The sequence below is a fragment of the Neolamprologus multifasciatus genome, chromosome 15 (genome assembly GCF_963576455.1).
Source record: "Neolamprologus multifasciatus chromosome 15, fNeoMul1.2, whole genome shotgun sequence".
Classification (NCBI taxonomy): domain Eukaryota; kingdom Metazoa; phylum Chordata; class Actinopteri; order Cichliformes; family Cichlidae; genus Neolamprologus; species Neolamprologus multifasciatus.
Window position 1 is genome coordinate 40,651,133 of NC_140453.1, and position 19,898 is coordinate 40,671,030.

The following is a 19,898-nucleotide window of genomic DNA, read 5'->3' on the forward strand; positions in this document are numbered from 1 at the left end:
TGTTTGTTTGTTTTAGTAACGGTATAAACAATGAAAGGTGGTGGATTAGCCAATTGGTCATGATCAACTCTGGGCTGGAACAATTACAATACATCCGTATTGAGGGGAAAAGGAACGCGATTCGTCCCAAACTTCAGCAACAATGAAAAAAAAGACACAAAGCTGAAGTTATTCTGTCTTTGCTGCACAGCTGCCTCTTCTCCCCTCATTCTCCCTCCCTCCCTCTCCTGTTACTACTTCAATCATGAAACTGATCAATGATCAGCTGATCATCTCTCGTTTGTTTATCGCCCACTTTATGCCAGAAAGAGGAAACCAGCGGATGCGCTAAACAACAGCAGCTTGATCAGCTGTTTTTTAATATTACTTTCTAGTATCAGCTGATGTTTGCTAGAGCCACAGCTGTAAATGCTGCTCATGATATCGGTTTTGATATGTGGTGAGAGGAAAACATTAAGGTGATACAAATCATACATATATACCAACAAGACAGTGTATATCACTGTCACAACAGTGTTTGTTTTAGTTCAAAGGCTTATGGTTTTCCTATAATACCTGGTGGTGTAGTCGGTGATTTTTTTGTCAGTTCAGCCTTATATATTATGTTTAACCCGAGTGCCCACCCGGTCAGCTGGTGGGTAACAGGCATCTCCGAAAACATTAGAGCACTTATGCAAATATGTGATGTCTTGATAAATCGAGCAGATATTTGAAGTTTACACAGCACCATTCTGGCATGAAAATATCTTAAAAGTTTATTTTGTGACCCAGAAAGAGTAATATTTCAAACTCCGCCACACCGTGTTTCTCCGCAACTTCCTCGTTTGAGTTTTGGACGAAAGATTAGGGATATTGCATTTCATCATTTCAAGCTGATTGGAGACCAAAACAGGTTTTGTGGCACAAATATAACGGTGTAGAGAAAGAGTTGAGCGCGCACGGGCAGAAATGTTGAGAGCGCAAGCAACACATTGCGAGCAAGCGCAAATGCAAAAACTGAGCGAGAGGGGCTGCTATTGTGCGTGTGTGTGAATAATAGCAAACACTGAAATACATTTTCTGCACGCAGCAATGAATTCTGTTCACTCAAATTCAGTTTTTCTTCGCTCAAAATAAATTTCTCCTCAAAATGCAACACTTGCACCTGTAAATTTTTTTTATGTGCACTCAGAATAGTGGCACAAAAATAACACCATACAGCTGAGGTGTGTGTTTATGTGTTGGCCCATATATTGGCAAATAGCTCAAAAGGTAATATATAGCCTGGAAAAAGCAAGCAAAACAGAAAACGTTTATGACTGGCCTCCTAGCATTCAAGTCTTATACAGACTAACAAGCTTAGGCTAATTAGGTACACATGTCATACATGAGAAAATTATCATCTATAGTTACAATTTTGCACTATACTAACAAATCAGAAATGAACTGAAATTAAATTATTATTTTTCTTTGGTTTAATAAATGGTGTTGGTATTTTGGTGACACTTTTTTGGTGCCCTTCATGAATTAGTCGTGATTTTCTGACCAAAAATTAAAAATCTGTGTTCAGAAATGTTATTTACCACGGTCACAAAAAAGACTTACTGTCAAATGGTAAATGGTAAATGGCCTGTATTTGTATAGTGCTTTTCTAGTCCCTAAGGACCCCAAAGCGCTTTACACAACCAGTCATCCACCCATTCACACACACATTCACACACTGAATGTGCTTCACCAGAAGCAAAAATCTTCTGGTGAAGTCATTTATTGACTTCTTATAAGCAACCGACAATAATTAAAGTAGGAAACAAAACTATAGATACACTTTATTTATTTATTTTTTTATTTTTAATATGGCTACAGTGGAAATAATTTGATACCAGGGGTTATGACTGTAGCAATTTGACATGCATGTAGTAGTATGGACATACCTGTACCCGACTTCTCCACAGAGTCTGCAGACACCGGTTTGGTGAGAGGTAATGGCTCGGAGTCAGACTTTGGTCGTGTGGATGGCACCTCTCCATTGTGCCTGTGGTTAAAAGAGAAAAACCTGACTTTAGCAATATCAGCTACAATTTAGCTGATATTTTACATTTTATTTTAAACGAATAACAAAATTAATTGTTCTCATCATCCCATCGGATTTCTAAAAGTTATTAAAGTCTGTACTGAAGAACATCACAGTGTGTTCTGGGGATCACTTGGTGGGAAGCACTGACTGTAAGGCTGGCCTGTGGAGCTAAATACCTTCCAGTGCATTCACAAATACTCATGGGTAATGTAACAGCTGCCTCTGTGGTTGGCTAGTAATGTCACCTCTTATACAGATCGAAAATGTGACATCAAAACCGCAAAGGATTGTAGGTACGAGTGGCAAGTGGTACTAGCGCATGCAAGGCTTTCACAAGAAAACAGTCACAACAGCGATAAAAAGAAACACAAATAATGGCAAGAAGCTGTTGTATGCAATAGCCGGTCGCATGACAGCCACGGGAGGCTGACGGGTAAACAGATCGGTTTTTATTGGATTCCGTCGTGGAAGAGAAACTGTTCAAGCCATGTTTCTGAAGTAACAAAGAGCCGACGGATGGCCTGGATTGCAGCTATTCGAAGACCAAATATTTCAGCACGCTCCAGCTCACATGTTAGTCTGCTCCAAGCATGTCCACAAAGGTAAGTCTTTTGCTGTAGTTATTAAGTAATTTATCATAACATAATAGTTGATGTAGGTTACAAATAAGTGTTATATTGATTTGAATTGAAATTCGTTTGCGCTATGCTGCTTTGTTTACTGTGCCTTTGCGGGCTAATCTTTGTTGTGTTTTGTAGGAAGACAGGGCCCCCTCTATCAACCTGGGTCATACCGAGTTTAAAGCTGCTACCACAGCGAGATTTGATCGGTTAAGAGAGAGAGCGATATCAAAACAGCCACGAAAAGTCCCGCATATATGTGCCCAAGTGTCGTATTGAAGCAATCAAGTGATGAGTAACTGTTTTCCAGTATGTTGTTTTGATATGGTTATTTTTTTTCCCCCATTGTTAATTTGTTTTTCACCAAAGCACAATGGAATATAATTTTGCCTCTTTCTTGTAAGATTCTATAATAGAATGAAACAATAATGCCAGTTATAAATAAAGACAATAAATTGAATGAATTACGAAACTCTTATTTTATTTCTATTGGATCTGAAAATGTTGTGTAATACTACAAACTGAAACGACAAATAGATTGCGTTGGCCTGTACAGGAGATAAAGAAAAAAAAAAATTTAACAACAGCTGTGAAATGGAATAGTCCAAATCACCAAAGTAAACTGGACCTGGGCTTGTTGCAGGGATCTGAAGTTACTAAACATTTTGTGAGTGTATGCACTCACACTTAGCACCATATAATTATAAATATGTGCGTGATGAAGTTGGGCAGCACGCCAACGTCTTTAGTCCACAAAGTCTGTCTTTGTACGGACGTGCCGTGTTCTCCTTCGTTTTGTACATGACTGTTTTGGGGCAAATAAAATGCAAGTATGGATTAAAACCACAGAATTAATGGTTACCGGTGCTGGAAATGCTAGCGCTTGATGCAGTGTTTTGATTTTGCTGCCACTTGTACCTATAATGCAACGCGTAAGTCACGTGGTCTGTCGATCTCTGTTGTGTGCAATTAATTTTCTTGTAATTCTGTGCCAGCTTCTTTATTTTCACTGTACAAGTAACAAGCTGAGGGGATACGTTCTCAATACTCAAATCTCATTTCTCTAATTATCTGTTCCATTTTTTAAGCCTAACATTAGGAGCTGTTTGCCCTGCATAGCTTTTGTTTTACCAACTCACATTTTATAAATTTTATTTTTAAGCATTTGCTTTTTCTGGATGTGCAAGCGTTTGACTAATCACAGTACACCTAGATTTCCCAAAGTCTCTCACTTGCTGAGGAAAAAAAAAACTACTACAGAGGTGTGTATTTAACCCTCCGGGCTCTATCCTGGCCATTTGTGGCCACTTCACTTTTTTTTTTTCAACCATTTTTGTTCTGTTAATGCAAATGGAATGAAACTTCCCAAAGGTGTGTATTTTTTTCAGATTTTTTAATTTTCAACATCAGCTCCTTAATAATGTAAATAATACAGTGACTTGCAAAATTATTCAGCCCCCTTGAACTTTTCCACATTTTGTCACATTACAGCCACAAACATGAATCAATTTTATTGGAATTCCACGTGAAAGACCAATACAAAGTGGTGTACACGTGAGAAGTGGAACGAAAATCATACATGATTCCAAACATTTTTTTTTACAAATAAATGACTGCAAAGTGGGGTGTGCATAATTATTCAGCCCCCCTGAGTAAATACTTTGTAGAACCACCTTTTGCTGCAATTACAGCTGCCAGTCTTTTAGGGTATGTCTCTACCAGCTTTGCACATCTAGAGACTGAAATCCTTGCCCATTCTTCTTTGCAAAACAGCTCCAGCTCACTCAGATTAGATGGACAGCGTTTGTGAACAGCAGTTTTCAGATCTTGCCACAGATTCTCGATTGGATTTAGATCTGGACTTTGACTGGGCCATTCTAACACATGGATATGTTTTGTTTTAAACCATTCCATTGTTGCCCTGGCTTTATGTTTAGGGTCATTGTCCTGCTGGAAGGTGAACCTCCGCCCCAGTCTCAAGTCTTTTGCAGACTCCAAGAGGTTTTCTTCCAAGATTGCCCTGTATTTGGCTCCATCCATCTTCCCATCAACTCTGACCAGCTTCCCTGTCCCTGCTGAAGAGAAGCACCCCCAGAGCATGACAGTGGGGATGGTGTGTTCAGAGTGATGTGCAGTGTTAGTTTTCCGCCACACATAGCGTTTTTCATTTTGGCCAAAAAGTTCTATTTTGGTCTCATCTGACCAGAGCACCTTCTTCCACATGTTTGCTGTGTCCCCCACATGGCTTGTGGCAAACTGCAACGGGACTTCTTATGGTTTTCTGTTAACAATGGCTTTCTTCTTGCCACTCTTCCATAAAGGCCAACTTTGTGCAGTGCACGGACTAATAGTTGTCCTATGGACAGATTCCCCCACCTGAGCTGTAGATCTCTGCAGCTCGTCCAGAGTCACCATGGGCCTCTTGGCTGCATTTCTGATCAGCGCTCTCCTTGTTCGGCCTGTGAGTTTAGGTGGACGCCTTGTCTTGTGTAGGTTTACAGTTGTGCCATACAGAAATACTTCAATTTCTGAATGATCGCTTGAACAGTTGCTCCGTGGGATGTTCAAGGCTTGGGAAGTCTTTTTGTAGCCTAAGCCTGCTTTAAATTTTCTCGATAATTTTATCTCTGACTGTCTGGTGTGTTCTTTGGACTTCATGGTGTTGTTACGGATTGGTAACGGACTGATTCTTATATAGCGCTTTTCTACTCCCCCGGAGTACTCAAAGCGCTCTATACAACATGCCTCATTCACCCATTCACACCCACTCATGCAAGCACTTCTAAACGCAAGTGCAAACTTAATCTACATTCACACACATTCACACTCCGATGAACGCCATCGGAGGGCAATTTGGGGTTAGTATCTTGCCCAAGGACACTTGACATGCAGACTGGCGAAGCCTAAGATCGAAACCACTAACCTTCCGATCAGTAGCTGATCTGCTCTACCACCTGAGCAAGAGCCACCCAATATTCTCTTAGACAAACCTCTGAGGCCCGTCACAGAGCAGCTGTATTTGTACTGACATTAGATTACACACAGGTGCACTCTATTTAGTCATTAGCACTCATCAGGCAATGTCTATGGGCAACTGACTGCACTCAGACCAAAGGGGGCTGAATAATTACGCACACCCCACTTTGCAGTTATTTATTTGTAAAAAATGTTTGGAATCATGTATGATTTTCATTCCACTTCTCAATTGTACACCACTTTGTATTGGTCTTTCACGTGGAATTCCAATAAAATTGATTCATGTTTGTGGTGGTAATGTGACAAAATGTAGGGGCCGAATACTTTTGCAAGCCACTGTATACACTGTACACCAAATTGTTCCTCTTGGCTCTATCGTGGCCATTTTTGTCCAATTGAAACCCATTATAACCACCTTTTTTGATTCCTTGTTATTGACAGTACTATACCATGCGATTTAGGTAAAATTGCTTTCATTCTAAACTCAACACATGAAAATTGTAGTTTTTCATGTTCTTTACCAAATTTACCCATTTTTGGCCAAACAAGCAATTTCATGTAATATTCCTAGTTTCTAGTAGCGGCCTTTGATGGCTTACCACACTCCAATGGACCAAAATAATGAAACAATTTTGATATAGGGGCGATCGTGGCTCAAGAGTTGGCAGTTCGTCTTGTAATCAGAAGGTTGCTGGTTCGAGCCCTGGCTCGGACAGTCTTGGTCGTTGTGTCCTTGGGCAAGACACTTCACCTACCGCCTACTGGTGATGGCCAGAGGGGCCGATATGGCAGCCTCGCTTCTGTCAGTCTGCCCCAGGGCAGCTGTGGCTACAGCTGTAGCTTGCCTCCACCAGTGTGTGAATGTGAGAGTGAATGAATAGTGGAATTAAAGCGCTTCAGGGTCTCGAAAAGCACTATATAAATGCAATCCATTACTACTATTATATTAATACATAGGTTTAATCTTAAGGATCTAATTAGTTTGTGTTTGTGCATGACATTGCAGCACAAACATGTATTGCAAGTATAGACTGAAATAAATAATGACGCATCAAAATTTGGGGTTTTATGATTTTTTTCCATTATGAGTTCCTAGGATTATGTGATTGAACTGGTATTTAAATGATTAAAATTCTGAATTTGAATGAAATTTTGATTTTCATGAACAGCACTGCTGCTAATCTAAAAATCAAGTCAATGAACGTGGAAATTTTTCTTAATATATATATGAATTTTATAGCATTTTTGTAAACGTAAACAAGGGGTGGCCAGTTTTTGGCCACGAACAAGCTGAGAGGAAGTTTTTATGTTTTGGCTCTCCCTGCACAAAAATAACAATGCATTATAATCAATGTTGATGTGAATCAATTACATGTCCCAGACTCTACTATTAATAATACAAGAAATTCCAGTAGCACTGTAATTATATAAAATTGTGAAATTTGAGGATGTTTTACAGCTAGTGCAGTGGACAAACAAACTGGTGTTTAAAGGGTTAAAAATGTAAAAAGTAATAACTATTTTTATATTTATGAAAAGAACTGAAGTAGTTAAAAGATTTATGCAGAAAAATGCTAAAAAAACAAAAAACAAACAAACAAACAAACAAACAAACAAAATTACAGACCTAATCTGTTGGTGGCCACTTTTGGCCACAAAACAAGCTGAAAGGGTATTGATTTTGAACAAATCCAGGGGGTTAAGATACCTCAAATAACAACACAACTTGGAAAAGAAAAAAAACAAAAACAAGCATTGGACTCAGAGTAACTAAACTAAAACTGTGGTTAAGCACATACCTATGAAAAGACTATATACAATTACATCCTAGTAAATTACATTTGGTGTCAATATGCTGCTCAGTATCGGCATAAAGCACTGTAAATTAAACCGAATTGTCTTTTTTTTTTAACCCAAAGCTACAGTGGAGTTTATCAGTGGTGGTCAACTGATGAACAGATACTATGCTGGCATTAGGTATTTTCTGTTCTGCAGCAGTTTGCCCTCTAGTGGTTGTTTTTGTGTATTTTTTACTCTGCAAGATCTAGCCAGAGGCAGTTTCACCTCTGTTAATCTGTTGCCATCCATGCCTTCACAAGTTGATAAACGGCATCATCTGTAAGTAATATTGTTTGTTATCACTGAGACAACTTGTGTGCATTGTTATTTGTTGTGAAGGCGTGATATTGTTTGTAGTTTGAATTTAATTTGAATGCATGTATAACCTAAGCTAGTAAGGTTAAGCTAGCTCATATGCCATGTGGTTTCATTAACATTTTGATCATCAGTGTGATTTCAAATGATGTTTTATTCGGGCACTCACTAAGCAGATAAATATTGTGCTCACATTTTTGAATATGTGTTTGTTATACTGTATATTGATGCAACATTTTTATTGGTTTATTTCTGGTTTTTGTCAAACAGTTCACACTTTTTCCTTATTAAATCATCCAACTCAACACATCGGCCTGTTCCTTGGATTTTGATTAGGAGAGTGTTTAGCTGCCTGTATAGCTGAGTCTACATTCACGAGGACAACACTTAGTGAGGACAGAACAGTGAAAAGATGAACCATCACATTAAGCTTTGAAGGAATCTCGGCAGTCTATTTTTTCTCCACCAGTAACCACTAAGTAGAAGAAAAACACCAAAGAGGCTACACTCGCTTCTTCTGTATCTTTTTACGGGATTTGAAGACCCATTCACCTGCCTGTATTAAACGATGTCCAGCTCAAACCCTATTGACGCCAATATTCAGAGCCTGGAGGTTAGGTCAGAGTGTGCTGCCTCAGCTGCATTTTCCAAGCAAAGTTCAAATAAGTCTTCAGCTAGTGCTGAAGACTGCTGCTAAAGCTCGTGCCAAGGCGGAAGCTGCACGCACGCGAGCAGCCTATGCAAAACGTCAAATAGACATGCAAGTGGAGAAAGCACGCATAGAGGCTCCATTGAATGCACTAAAAGAAGAGTGTGAAGCTGAGGCTGCCTCAGCAGAGGCTCAAGTGTTTGAGGCTGCTGCAGATTTAGACAACTGTGACGTTGGGAGTAAAGCCAGTCATGCTCAAGCAACGAAGCAGTCATTACAGCGAACTGGTGAGTTCATCCAAGCACATTTCTCTTCAGGGCAGAGTTATGCTTTAGCTCAAATGAGAAAGAAACAGAGGCTGCTGCTTCTGTACCACAACACAGACACCTCCCAGATATTGAAGTTCATCGCGTCAGTCGTGACACACAACAGCCGTATACTGCTTGTTCGGCTGAAGGCCTGCACCCAGGCAACCAGAGAAAGAATCGCCCTGACCCTGTCTTTTAACACAGATAGAGATATCCCCTCCATGCACACACATCACTACACAGACTCAACAAACCAACTTCCACCCTGTTCACCACTGGAGGCTCAAGGTTTATCTGAGTTAGCTGTATATCTGGCGCGTCGAGACCTTGTCACAGCTGGACTAAAAGTGTTTGATAACCAGCCTGCTAGTTATCGGTCATGGAAATCTAGCTTTGCTAACGCTGTGGAGGGACTTCGCCTCAAACCTAGTGAAGAACTGGACCTGTTCATTAAGTGGCTTGGTGGGGAGTCGCTACACCACGCCAAGAGGATAAGGGCAGTTTATGTCAACAATCCATTCATGGGTTTGAACATGCTTTGGCGAAGGCTGGACAAGTGCTATGGCTCTCCAGAGGCCATTGAAGCTTCTCTCTTCGATAGATTGAAAGCTTTTGGAAGTGGTTCAAATAGAGATCACCAGAAGCTTCAAGAACTCGGAGACCTGCTCCTAGAGATCGAAGCTGCTAAGCAAGAGGGATATTTGTCAGGCTCAACTTCCTAGACACTACAAGAGAATAAAACCCTATAGCGGAGAAACTGCCCCACAACGTCCAAGAACAGTGGATAACTCAGGGGTCTCGCTATAAGAGAGAGCACCAAGTTCCATATCCCCCTTTCTCATTTTTTGTGGATTTTGTGTATAACTATGCAGAGATGAGAAATGATCCTAGCTTTGCCTTTGCTAACTTCAGTTCAGCTGCATTCAAAGGTGACGGATCCTTCTCCAAACAATGGAAATCCAAACCTCCGTTATCTGTAAGTAAAACTGAGGTAGGAAACCCCCCCACCTCTCAGTCCTCCAAAGGACTCACCGTTGATCTAGACAGAGAGTGTCCTCTCCACAAGAAACCTCACTCCCTCAGGAAATGCCGAGGCTTTCGAGAAAGATCACTTGCAGAGCGAAGACGCTTCCTGGTGGAGCACTCCATATGTTTTAAATGTTGTGCTTCAGCAACTCACCAAGCTAAAGAGTGTCAAGCTGACACCCACTGCTCTGAGTGTGACAGCGACTGGCACATCGCAGCACTCCATCCTGGACCGACACCTTGGGCTTCAAGTTCCAGACCACCTTCTGCAGAGCATGGTGGGGAGCCTACCGAGTGTGTCACTGACATAGCAGCCTCTTCATGCACAGCTGTGTGTGGTGAGGGTCTTAAAGGTAAATCATGTTCCAAAATCTGTCTGGTCAGTGTGTATCCCAAGGGTCGCCCAGACCAAAAGGTGAGGACATACGTGATGCTGGATGACCAAAGCAATGTGTCGCTAGCCAGATCAGCATTCTTTGACATGTTTGACATCCAGGGTGAGGCATCCCCCTATACCCTCAAAACATGCTCAGGAATCACCGAGACTGCTGGAAGAAGGGCCTCTGGATTTATGGTGGAGTCAGCTGATGGACAGTTGCACTTATCATTGCCGACTCTTATTGAGTGCAACCTGATTCCCAATAATAGGGACGAAATCCCTACTCCAAAAGCTGCCCAAAGCTACAAGCATCTCAAGTCTATTGCTGACAGGATCCCTCCTCTTGATGCGTCAGCTGAGATACTTTTGTTACTTGGGAGGGACATCATCCGAGTTCACAAAGTGCGCAGTCAGCGTAACGGCCGTCACAACGAACCTTATGCCCAACAAGTGGACCTGGGTTGGGTAATAGTCGGTGACGTCTGTCTCGGTGGGGCTCACCGGCCGACTGTCAACACATTCAAGACCAATGTCCTTGAGAATGGACGACCCAGCTACTTCAAGCCTTGTGAGAACAGGATCATCTGCAAAGAAAAGGTCATAGGGGAACAGCTAATATCCCCTGACACACTAACTTCCACTCAGCCAAGCTTAGGTGAGCTGGTCTTCAGCCATTCAAAAGAGGATGATAAGCTGGCACCCTCCATCGAAGATGAAATCTTCCTCCAGATCATGAACAAGGAGTTCAAGAAAGATGATTCCAACAGCTGGGTGGCTCCCATGCCATTTCATAGCCCAAGACCACGTTTACCAAATAATCGAGAGCAAGCCCTCAGCCGACTGATGTCACTTCGCCGTACCTTGAATAGGAAACCGGAGATGAAACATCATTTCATAGATTTCATGGAGGATATTTTCAAAAATGGACACGCTGAGCCAGCTCCTCCACCCTAGCCTGACAAAGAGTATTGGTATTTACCATCCTTTGGTGTCTATCACCCCCAGAAACCGGGAAAAATAAGGATTGTCTTTGATTCAAGCGCACAGTTCAAAGGCATCTCATTGAATGATGTGCTCTTACAAGGCCCGGACCTCAACAACACCCTAATTGGGGTTCTCATGCGTTTCAGAACAGACCCAGTTGCTGTGATGACAGACATTCAACAGATGTTCCACAGTTTCCTAGTGAGGGAGGCTCATCGGGACCACCTCCGATTCTTGTGGTTTCATAACCACCAACTTGATGACAAAGTGCTGGAGTACCGCATGAGGGTTCATGTGTTTGGTAACTGTCCCTCGCCAGCTCTGGCCATTTATGGCCTGAAGAGGACGGCTATGGAGGGTGAAGAGGACTATGGACCCGAAGTGAGGAGCTTTGTGCACAGACATTTCTATGTTGATGATGGCCTGAAATCTTTCCTCAGTGCAGAAGATGCCATCAAAGTGCTGAAAGGTGCACAAGACATGCTAGCGCAATCCAACCTCAGACTACACAAGATTGTGTCTAACAGTGTTGAGGTCATGAGGGCTTTTCCAGCTCAAGATCTAGCTAGCAACCTGCAAGACCTGGACGTGGGTCAGGACCAGTGTGGGGTAAGTTACTTTAAAATAGTAACTTAGTTACATTACTAGTTACTTCTATCAAAAGTAACTCAGTTACTTCAAGTTACTCGTTACTTTCAAAGTAACTAGTTACTAGGGAAAGTAACTTTGGTTTTACTCAGAATTCTCTTGTTGATGTGTTGCTTCCATAACTTTGCCAGTCTTCTAGCTTGCTTACTTGCCACAAGTGCACTGTGCCACCTACCAATAGAAAGGAAAAGATAATGTGCATATTTCCACGAGAGAAATCCCACGCCTGGACCGTCATTGACTGCTGCCATGATTCTAGCCTACGTCACAGCGTCATGTGCGCCTTTTACATCCAACACAAAAACTGCAGTCGTGGTGCTTTCGATTGTACTCAGAACTCGGAAATTCTGCCTTCTGAATAAGAAGATGTAGGTAACACCAGACTGCAGATGAGCTGCATACAGGGCTGGACTGGGACATTTTGACTAGAGACTGGCCCGCCATTATAGGAAAAATCATAAAGCCTTTGAATGAAAACAAACGCTGTTGTGACAGTGATGAGTTTTGATGGTATATATGCATCAATCGTTTGTTGTAAGATTCAGATAATTATTTTTTAAAAGCGAGACATTTTAAATGAGAATAAGAAAGAAAAGTATTTCCTTGTGCCCCCCTCTCCCTGTTAATGCCCTACCTGGCCCCCCTGGCAACACTTTGCTAGATCCGCACCTGCACAGTTACCAGCTGTCAGCTACCTAAAAAGGATCCTGGTGATATCTGTCTCTCAGAAACAGTTCAGAACTTCCCTTCAACTCATTCATGTCACCTAAAAGGTAAACCTGTTTCTCCATCACCTGTTCAGCTCTGATGATTCAGTAAGGACATCTCCTGGTTTCATCTTCATGTTTCCCTCTCACCAGATAACCAGATGACCAGCAGCTTTTTTGCAGCTGTGGCTCCAGCAAACATCAGCCGATACTAGAAATTAATATTAAATAAATTCTAACAACAGCTGATCAAGCTTAAACGTGCTGCTGTTGTTTAACGCGACATCGGCTGGTTTCCTCTTTCTGGCGCAAAGTGGGCGATAAACAAACAAGAGAGACGATCAGCTGATCATTGATCAGTTTTCATGATTGAAGTAGAAACGGGAGAGGGAGGGGGGAGAATGAAAGAAGAAGAGGCAGCTGTGCAGCAAAGACACAGAATAACTCCAGCTTTGTGTCTTTTTTCATTGTAGCTGAAGTCCGGGACAAACTGTTCGTTTTCACCTCAATAAGAAACGTGTAATATTTTCTCTGAATACCAGACGGGACGGTTGGCAACTCTAATAACTTATGAACAAAATAAAGTTCAACATCATTAACTTCATAGCACCCACCCAGCTGTATAGAAACTCCGTCATGCTAGCTAGTACACAGTACGGGAAAAGTCAGAATAACGAAAATAAACTCCACCTAAACTTGGTTTATATCTGACCCAGATAGACTGCAGGTCATAACTTCTTACCTGAAGTTCAGTTCACACTTGGACCAGCGGCTGCCTCGGGTCTCTTTTCCTTCTGCGTCCCCTTTCCCTCATCCACCTGCTGGCCTCCACCACTTGCTAATGTTACTGAATCTGTGGAAGCTCCGCGATAGCCACCACACGAAGTAACGAGTAACGACCCTATCTAAATCCCAGTAACGACTAACGCGTTCCTGATTTTGGCATAATAACTAGTTACCGTGCTCGTTACCACAATAATAACGTAGTTACTGTAACGCGTTACTTAATAACGCGTTAGTCCCAACACTGGTCAGGACTCCCCTCCCATGCAGCGCAGCCTGGGTCTTGGTTGGGATCTTGCTACAGATACCCTAACTTTCCGTGCGGACGGCGCAGAAAAACCCTTTACACCCCGGGGTGTGTTATCTACTATCAACAGCTTATTTGACCCGTTGGGGTTTGCTGCTCCCTTCAGTGTTCAGGGCCGCCTCATTTTGAGAGAACTCACCACTGAGACTTGTGACTGGGATGCACCACTGCCCCGAGAAAAGCTTGAACAGTGGCAGAGGTGGTGCACATCTCTTCAAGACCTAAGAGAGTTGAAGATCCCAAGGGCTACACAACGGTCCCGCTCTCCACAGCTCAGAGGAAGGAGATCTGCATCTTTTGTGATGCATCTACCAAAGCTATTGCTGCTGTTGCTTATCTGAGAGTCACAGATGCTGCAGGACATAGCGAAGTTGGATTCCTGTTTGGGAAAACAAAGTTGGCACCTAAGCCTGACATCACCATCCCAAGGCTTGAGCTCTGTGCAGCCGTTCTTGCAGTGGAACTGGCAGAGGTTATGTCTGCAGAGTTGGACATTCAGGTAGACGACATCAAGCTTTTCTCAGACAGTAAAGTAGTACTTGGGTATATATTTAATGACTCTAGACGGTTCTACGTCTATGTTCATAACAGGGTACAAAGGATCAGACATTCAACCAACAAAATGCAACTAGAGCGATTCCAATTAACCAGCTTGCAGCTTCCTCCTGGTTGTCTGGACCAGCCTTTCTTGTAGACAAGCAACATTGTCACTTAAAACAGGAAGCTTTCAGCCTAGTTGAACCCGCAACAGATGTGGAACTACGTCCAGAGGTAGTGACTTGTGCCACAAATTTGTCATTTCAGCTGGGCAGTAAACGCTTCGAGCGGTTTTCAAGTTGGAGGTCACTCACCAGAGCTATTGCCAGGCTCTGCCACATTGCTTACTCCTTTAAAAGGGCAGCAAAAGAAGGTCCTTGCCACGGTTGGCACAACTGCAAGCTGTTTTTCAGTCCAGACCAGCTACATCATGCAAGGATCAGAATTTTGCTTGCTGTCCAAAGGCAGGTCTATTCAGAAGAAATACACTGCTTACAAAAGGGAGGTCAGGTCCCTAAACAGTGTTCTCTCAGCAAGCCTTGTCCTTTCATTGATTCTGAAGGTCTACTCCGCGTCGGAGGACGACTGAAAAAGTCACAGCTCACAACAGAAGAGGGTCAGCCAGTTATCATGCCTGGTAAACATCATGTTACCTCCTTGCTTATCAGACACTACCATGAGCAAATCTGCCATCAAGGACGACACTTGACGGAAGGCGCTTTGAGGAGTGCTGGTTTCTGGATTGTTGGAGGAAGACAGTCTGTCAGCAGTTTGGTCTACAACTGTGTGACCTGTCGAAGTTTGCGTGGGAGAGAGGAGGAGCAGATAATGGCAGACCTGCCTGCTGATCGCTTGAGTACAGATCCTCCATTCACCTTTGTTGGATTGGATGTGTTCGGACCATGGTGTGTCACCTCAAGGAGGACACGTGGAGGGCTAGCCAACAGTAAGCGTTGGGAAATCATCTTCACATGTATGAGCATGCGTGCCATACACATCGAGGTCATCGAATCAATGGATTCATCCAGTTTCATTAACGCTCTAAGACGCTTCTTTGCAGTTAGAGGGCCTGTCAAACAGCTAAGGTCAGACTGTGGAACTAATTTTGTTGGAGCCTGTCGAGAGCTTGGGATCAGTTCCAAAGGTTGTAACAACAAGGGAGTGTCCAACTACCTGTCTGATCAGGGCTGTGTATGGCTGTTTAACCCTCCCCACTCTTCACACATGGGGGGAAGCTGGGAGAGGATGATCGGTGTCACACGTCGGATCCTTGACGCAATGTTCCTCAAGCTTGGGTCTGTTCAGCTCACACATGAGGTCCTGACAACATATATGGCAGAGGTAACTGCAATTGTCAATTCCAGACCACTTACTTCAGTGTCCACAGATCCAGACGAACCTCTCATCCTCACTCCTGCTATGCTGCTAACTCAGAAGATTGCTGTACCCCCTGTTCCTCCTGGTAACTTTGATGATAGTAATATCTTTAGACGTCAGTGGCATCAGGTTCAAAGCTTAGCCAACACATTCTGGGAGAAGTGGAAAAGGGAGTACCTCAGTAGTCTACAAGGTCGAAAGAAATGGCGAACGGAGAGACCTACTCTCATGGACGGAGACGTTGTTCTAATGAAAGACAATTCACTGAAGAGACATGATTGGCCCACAGGACTGATCACAAGGACTTTTCCAAGTGACGATGGAAAGGTCCGGAAGGTCGAGGTGAAAGTTTTCAGAGACAATGTTCCAAAACTTTACTTAAGGCCAGTGTCTGAAGTTATACTCCTGTTGCAGAGAAACTCTGTCAAGTGATGTGCAGTTTGACATCCTAGGGATGTCAGGCGGGGAGTATGCTGGCATTAGGTATTTTCTGTTCTGCAGCAGTTTGCCCTCTAGTGGTTGTTTTTGTGTATTTTTTTACTCTGCAAGATCTAGCCAGAGGCAGTTTCACCTCTGTTAATCTGTTGCCATCCATGCCTTCACAAGTTGATAAACGGCATCATCTGTAAGTAATATTGTTTGTTATCACTGAGACGACTTGTGTGCATTGTTATTTGTTGTGAAGGCGTGATATAGTTTGTAGTTTGAATTTAATTTGAATGCATGTATAACCTAAGCTAGTAAGGTTAAGCTAGCTCATATGCCATGTGGTTTCTTTAACATTTTGATCATCAGTGTGATTTCATTTGATGTTTTTAATCGGGCACTCACTAAGCAGATAAATATTGTGCTCACATTTTTGAATATGTGTTTGTTATACTGTATATTGATGCAACATTTTTATTGGTTTATTTCTGGTTTTGTCAACAGTTTCACACTTTTTCCTTATTAAATCATCCAACTCAACACATCGGCCTGTTCCTTGGATTTTGATTAGGAGAGTGTTTAGCTGTCTGTATAGCTGAGTCTACGTTCACGAGGAAAACACTTAGTGAGGACAGAACAGATACTTACTTGAAGCTGGGTGAGGAAGCAAGAGGCTTCTCAGGCCTCTTTGGTGGGATCATTCCTGGTCGGCCTTTCCCTGGAGGAGGGACCGGCTTCTTGGGCGGGACTAAGGGCGCAGCTGGTTTAGGTTTAAGATCTGGTATGGGTTTGTCAACTGGAGAGAAAGAAGGGGTCAGGTAGATGTTAGAAACAGGAAATATGAACCAAAAAGAAAGGAAATGGGCAGAGAAAAAAACAAGAGGGGAAAAACGATCATTTACTGGCTGAATGAACTATTTTACCATCATGTTATGCTGCCTATTCTACAATTACACACTGTAACTGAGAGTAACTGATTGAAATTCAAGCCTTGTTCTTCTGGGAAGCAGGACAAAATGGTGTACATTCATCAGCTGATTCTGTTTGCCCTCAGCTGAACTTTAACATGCTGATGACAGAAACTTTAAACTGCCCAATACCCTAACATGGGAAGCACAAGATAGACCAGACTATATTACATACACAGATAGATAACAGATAGAAAGATGGGCAAATAATGTAATACACATAGCACGACATGTGTCCTGATCTGTCGCTATCGCTTTCCACAGATCTGTTGTCATACTGATTAGAAAACAGTGATGTGATTGTGTGTCATGTTACCTACCTATTAACCAGGAAAAGCATTTATTGCGCGAGCAATCATCTGTGACAATGCAACATAATTGAAAGTATCAGCTGTAATGTCAAGCGGCAATGTTTTCTGGAAGACCAATTAGCTTTACTTCCACAACAGCTACTGTGATTCATTCTTTTCCTGTTTGTCTGCTGGTTCCTTTACTATGAACATAAATAACCTTGTGTGATTCTTAGATTTTTCCTTTACCTCCCATGAAGGACCTCCTAGGACACAAATGGAGAGAAAACCAAAAGAAACAAATACGAAGAAGCACTAGGACAATGTACAATAATGTCGAGGGAAAAAGAGATTAGTGTTACAACTTGTGTGTGTGTGTGTGGGGGGGGGGGGGGGGGGGGGAGAATTTGAGACATAGAAAGTAACCCAGAGTGAGCAGACACATACTTTGTGTAGTGAAGAGGAAGAAATTTAAATATGCAGAAGTTGGAAAAAAAATGACAGCAGGAGGTATTGCTGATCCTGCTGACCCCCTTATATCACTGTTGCCGTTATTCAGTCACACACTGTTAAAACCCGTATAAATACTTCTAGCACACATGAAGCTGAAACTTCAGTCGGCATCATTTTACCGCTTGTACTGCAGATAAAACCCTTCAAGTCTATATAAACAGAATTGCATAACAATTCATTAATTATTAACTTTTGGTATCACTTGTCCTTGACGTCTACCTCCTGAGAGGCATACTACAAAGCCAAAGAAGCCTTACCATGTTGAACTGATGATGTACTATGGACCTTAGAGGCTATTTTTCCCTTTATTATGTAAAGGATCCAGTGATCATCTACCACTATTGTCCTCTACTCTTCCACTCTTTATTTACAGAATGTACTAACATACCTGAGGCCAAATGAGCTAATATGTGTATCCAGACATTTCCAGATCCAACTGCATTTGCTTTTGGGTTTTTATTACAGATTTTGGAATCTCTACACAATCACAATGAAGATTATCTTCTATCCATAAAGCTTTAATCCTGAACACCCAATTAGTTACATCTAAAATGATTACATAAGACAGACACCAACTCAGCAGTACGGGCAGCTTCTAGCAGGGACGCACACACACACACACGTTCATTTCTTGCATTCAGCTCAGCAAGAGAAACTGCGTTGACAGCACTAGAGCTTGCTTCAACATGCACTGTGATTATACCATAAAAATAAACTGACCTCAGGTGTACAGGTGTACAGCAGCCACCACACAAGTAAACTCATTAAATGCATCCACCTCCTCCACAAGTTGTGAAGCTAGCTAATTTTTTACTACAAACGTATTTAAGTTTGAAAATCTTATAAACCTTACCTGAATATTATTTAAAAGAGAGACATTAAACCGAGAAAGTGTTGTTTTGTTGTTGTTTTTTTTAGCCCGTGGGACAGTTTTCCACCTACATACATCCTAATGAATCTGGACCCAGGACCTGGATCTTGGGTCATATCGTTTTCTTTGTGTATGGCAGTTTTTATTTATATTAAATGCAAATCACTGCTTCCTGTTTATCTTCAAATAGTGCAAGTGTTTTAGCCTTTTCTAGAAGCAGTACTTTTTGGAAGGGAAAAAAAACAAAAACAAAAAGAACCAGTGTATTTTGAAACCTAATTTCCATCGATGAAGGAAAAACATTCAAATGAACAAAAAAGTAAGCGAAAAGTAGAAGGGAGACACAATATATAAGACCCCACTAAGTCAGAGATCAAAGGCTTTGAAGAAAGTGAAGACTCGAGACAAAAACAGCAACAACAAAACAGACAAAGGAACCACAAGAGGTGCTTCTGGTAGACACAAACTCAGACTTTTGTCTTTTAGAATTTTCCATAAAAGCCATCAGAATATGAATCCATGTCTTCTAAACTTTTGAACACTAAAGTTAAACCTGTGGTTAAAGCTTTTATTGACTGTGTTCCAGTCTACCCAACATTTTCAGCAAAGTGAAGTGAGCTAGAAGGAGCTGGCGACAGTGAGGTGCTGTCTCAGGCATACCTAGTAACATTAGCTTCTTACTTCATAAATCCTCTGTTAACTTGTGTTTTCTTCAATTTAAACCAAGCAGAGAGGAAGGCTGCTTATCCAACAGTATGCTGAGTAAAATGCCATGTGGCAGAAGTAGGATGGAGTTATGCACCGAGTGAAAAGGCCATAACAGGAAAGTAATATCGGATGGAAATCTGTGGTCAGTGCCAAATTTGGAGGGAAATGTCAAAAAAATGTATTTTGATATGTGGAGCAAAGCTGTGAGCAATGTTGGGAAATGGGAACATAAACAAGGATGCGAGCAAAGACGGAGTGCAACCGTACCTCTGTCCTCTGGCCTGACCAGATGAGGCTTCTTGTCAGCACTCGGGATCTCCGGCTTAAGAGCTGAAAAACGAAACATGGTCCGCACAAGAGTCACTTCGTCTGTCTGACACGACTGACTTGAGACTCACACAACAGAAAGGAAGACACTTTCTCAAGTAAACACAACAAAGCACTGACACAAATACACTATCCTCTACCAGACACTTCCAGGCGGGTATGAAATTAGCACAGAGTTGCCAGATGACTATTACACTGTATGTATTGGTGGGTGCACACCAGTGTGGTTTGGTTATGTTTGACATCTACACGTTCAGAAAAAAAAAAAACTCTACACAGACAGGAAC

The 19,898-nt window shown here is 42.1% G+C and overlaps 1 protein-coding gene across 9 annotated transcripts in view; it reads right to left on the bottom strand.

The window, feature by feature from the left end:
• The window catches only part of cd2ap (CD2-associated protein), a 107,962-nt gene that overhangs the window by 11,523 nt on the left and 76,541 nt on the right, over positions 1-19,898 (bottom strand). For 6 of the 9 annotated variants that reach the window (XM_085132987.1, XM_085132986.1, XM_085132991.1 and 3 more), the window contains 3 exons: positions 19,552-19,614; positions 16,583-16,730; positions 1,911-2,011 (listed from right to left, as the gene is read on the bottom strand). In XM_085132987.1, the coding sequence (XP_084989113.1) occupies positions 1,911-2,011; positions 16,583-16,730; positions 19,552-19,614 (312 nt within the window). The remainder of the gene's footprint in view (positions 1-1,910; positions 2,012-16,582; positions 16,731-19,551; positions 19,615-19,898) is intronic. The other 3 variants (XM_085132990.1, XM_085132994.1, XM_085132993.1) reach the window with 1 other exon arrangement.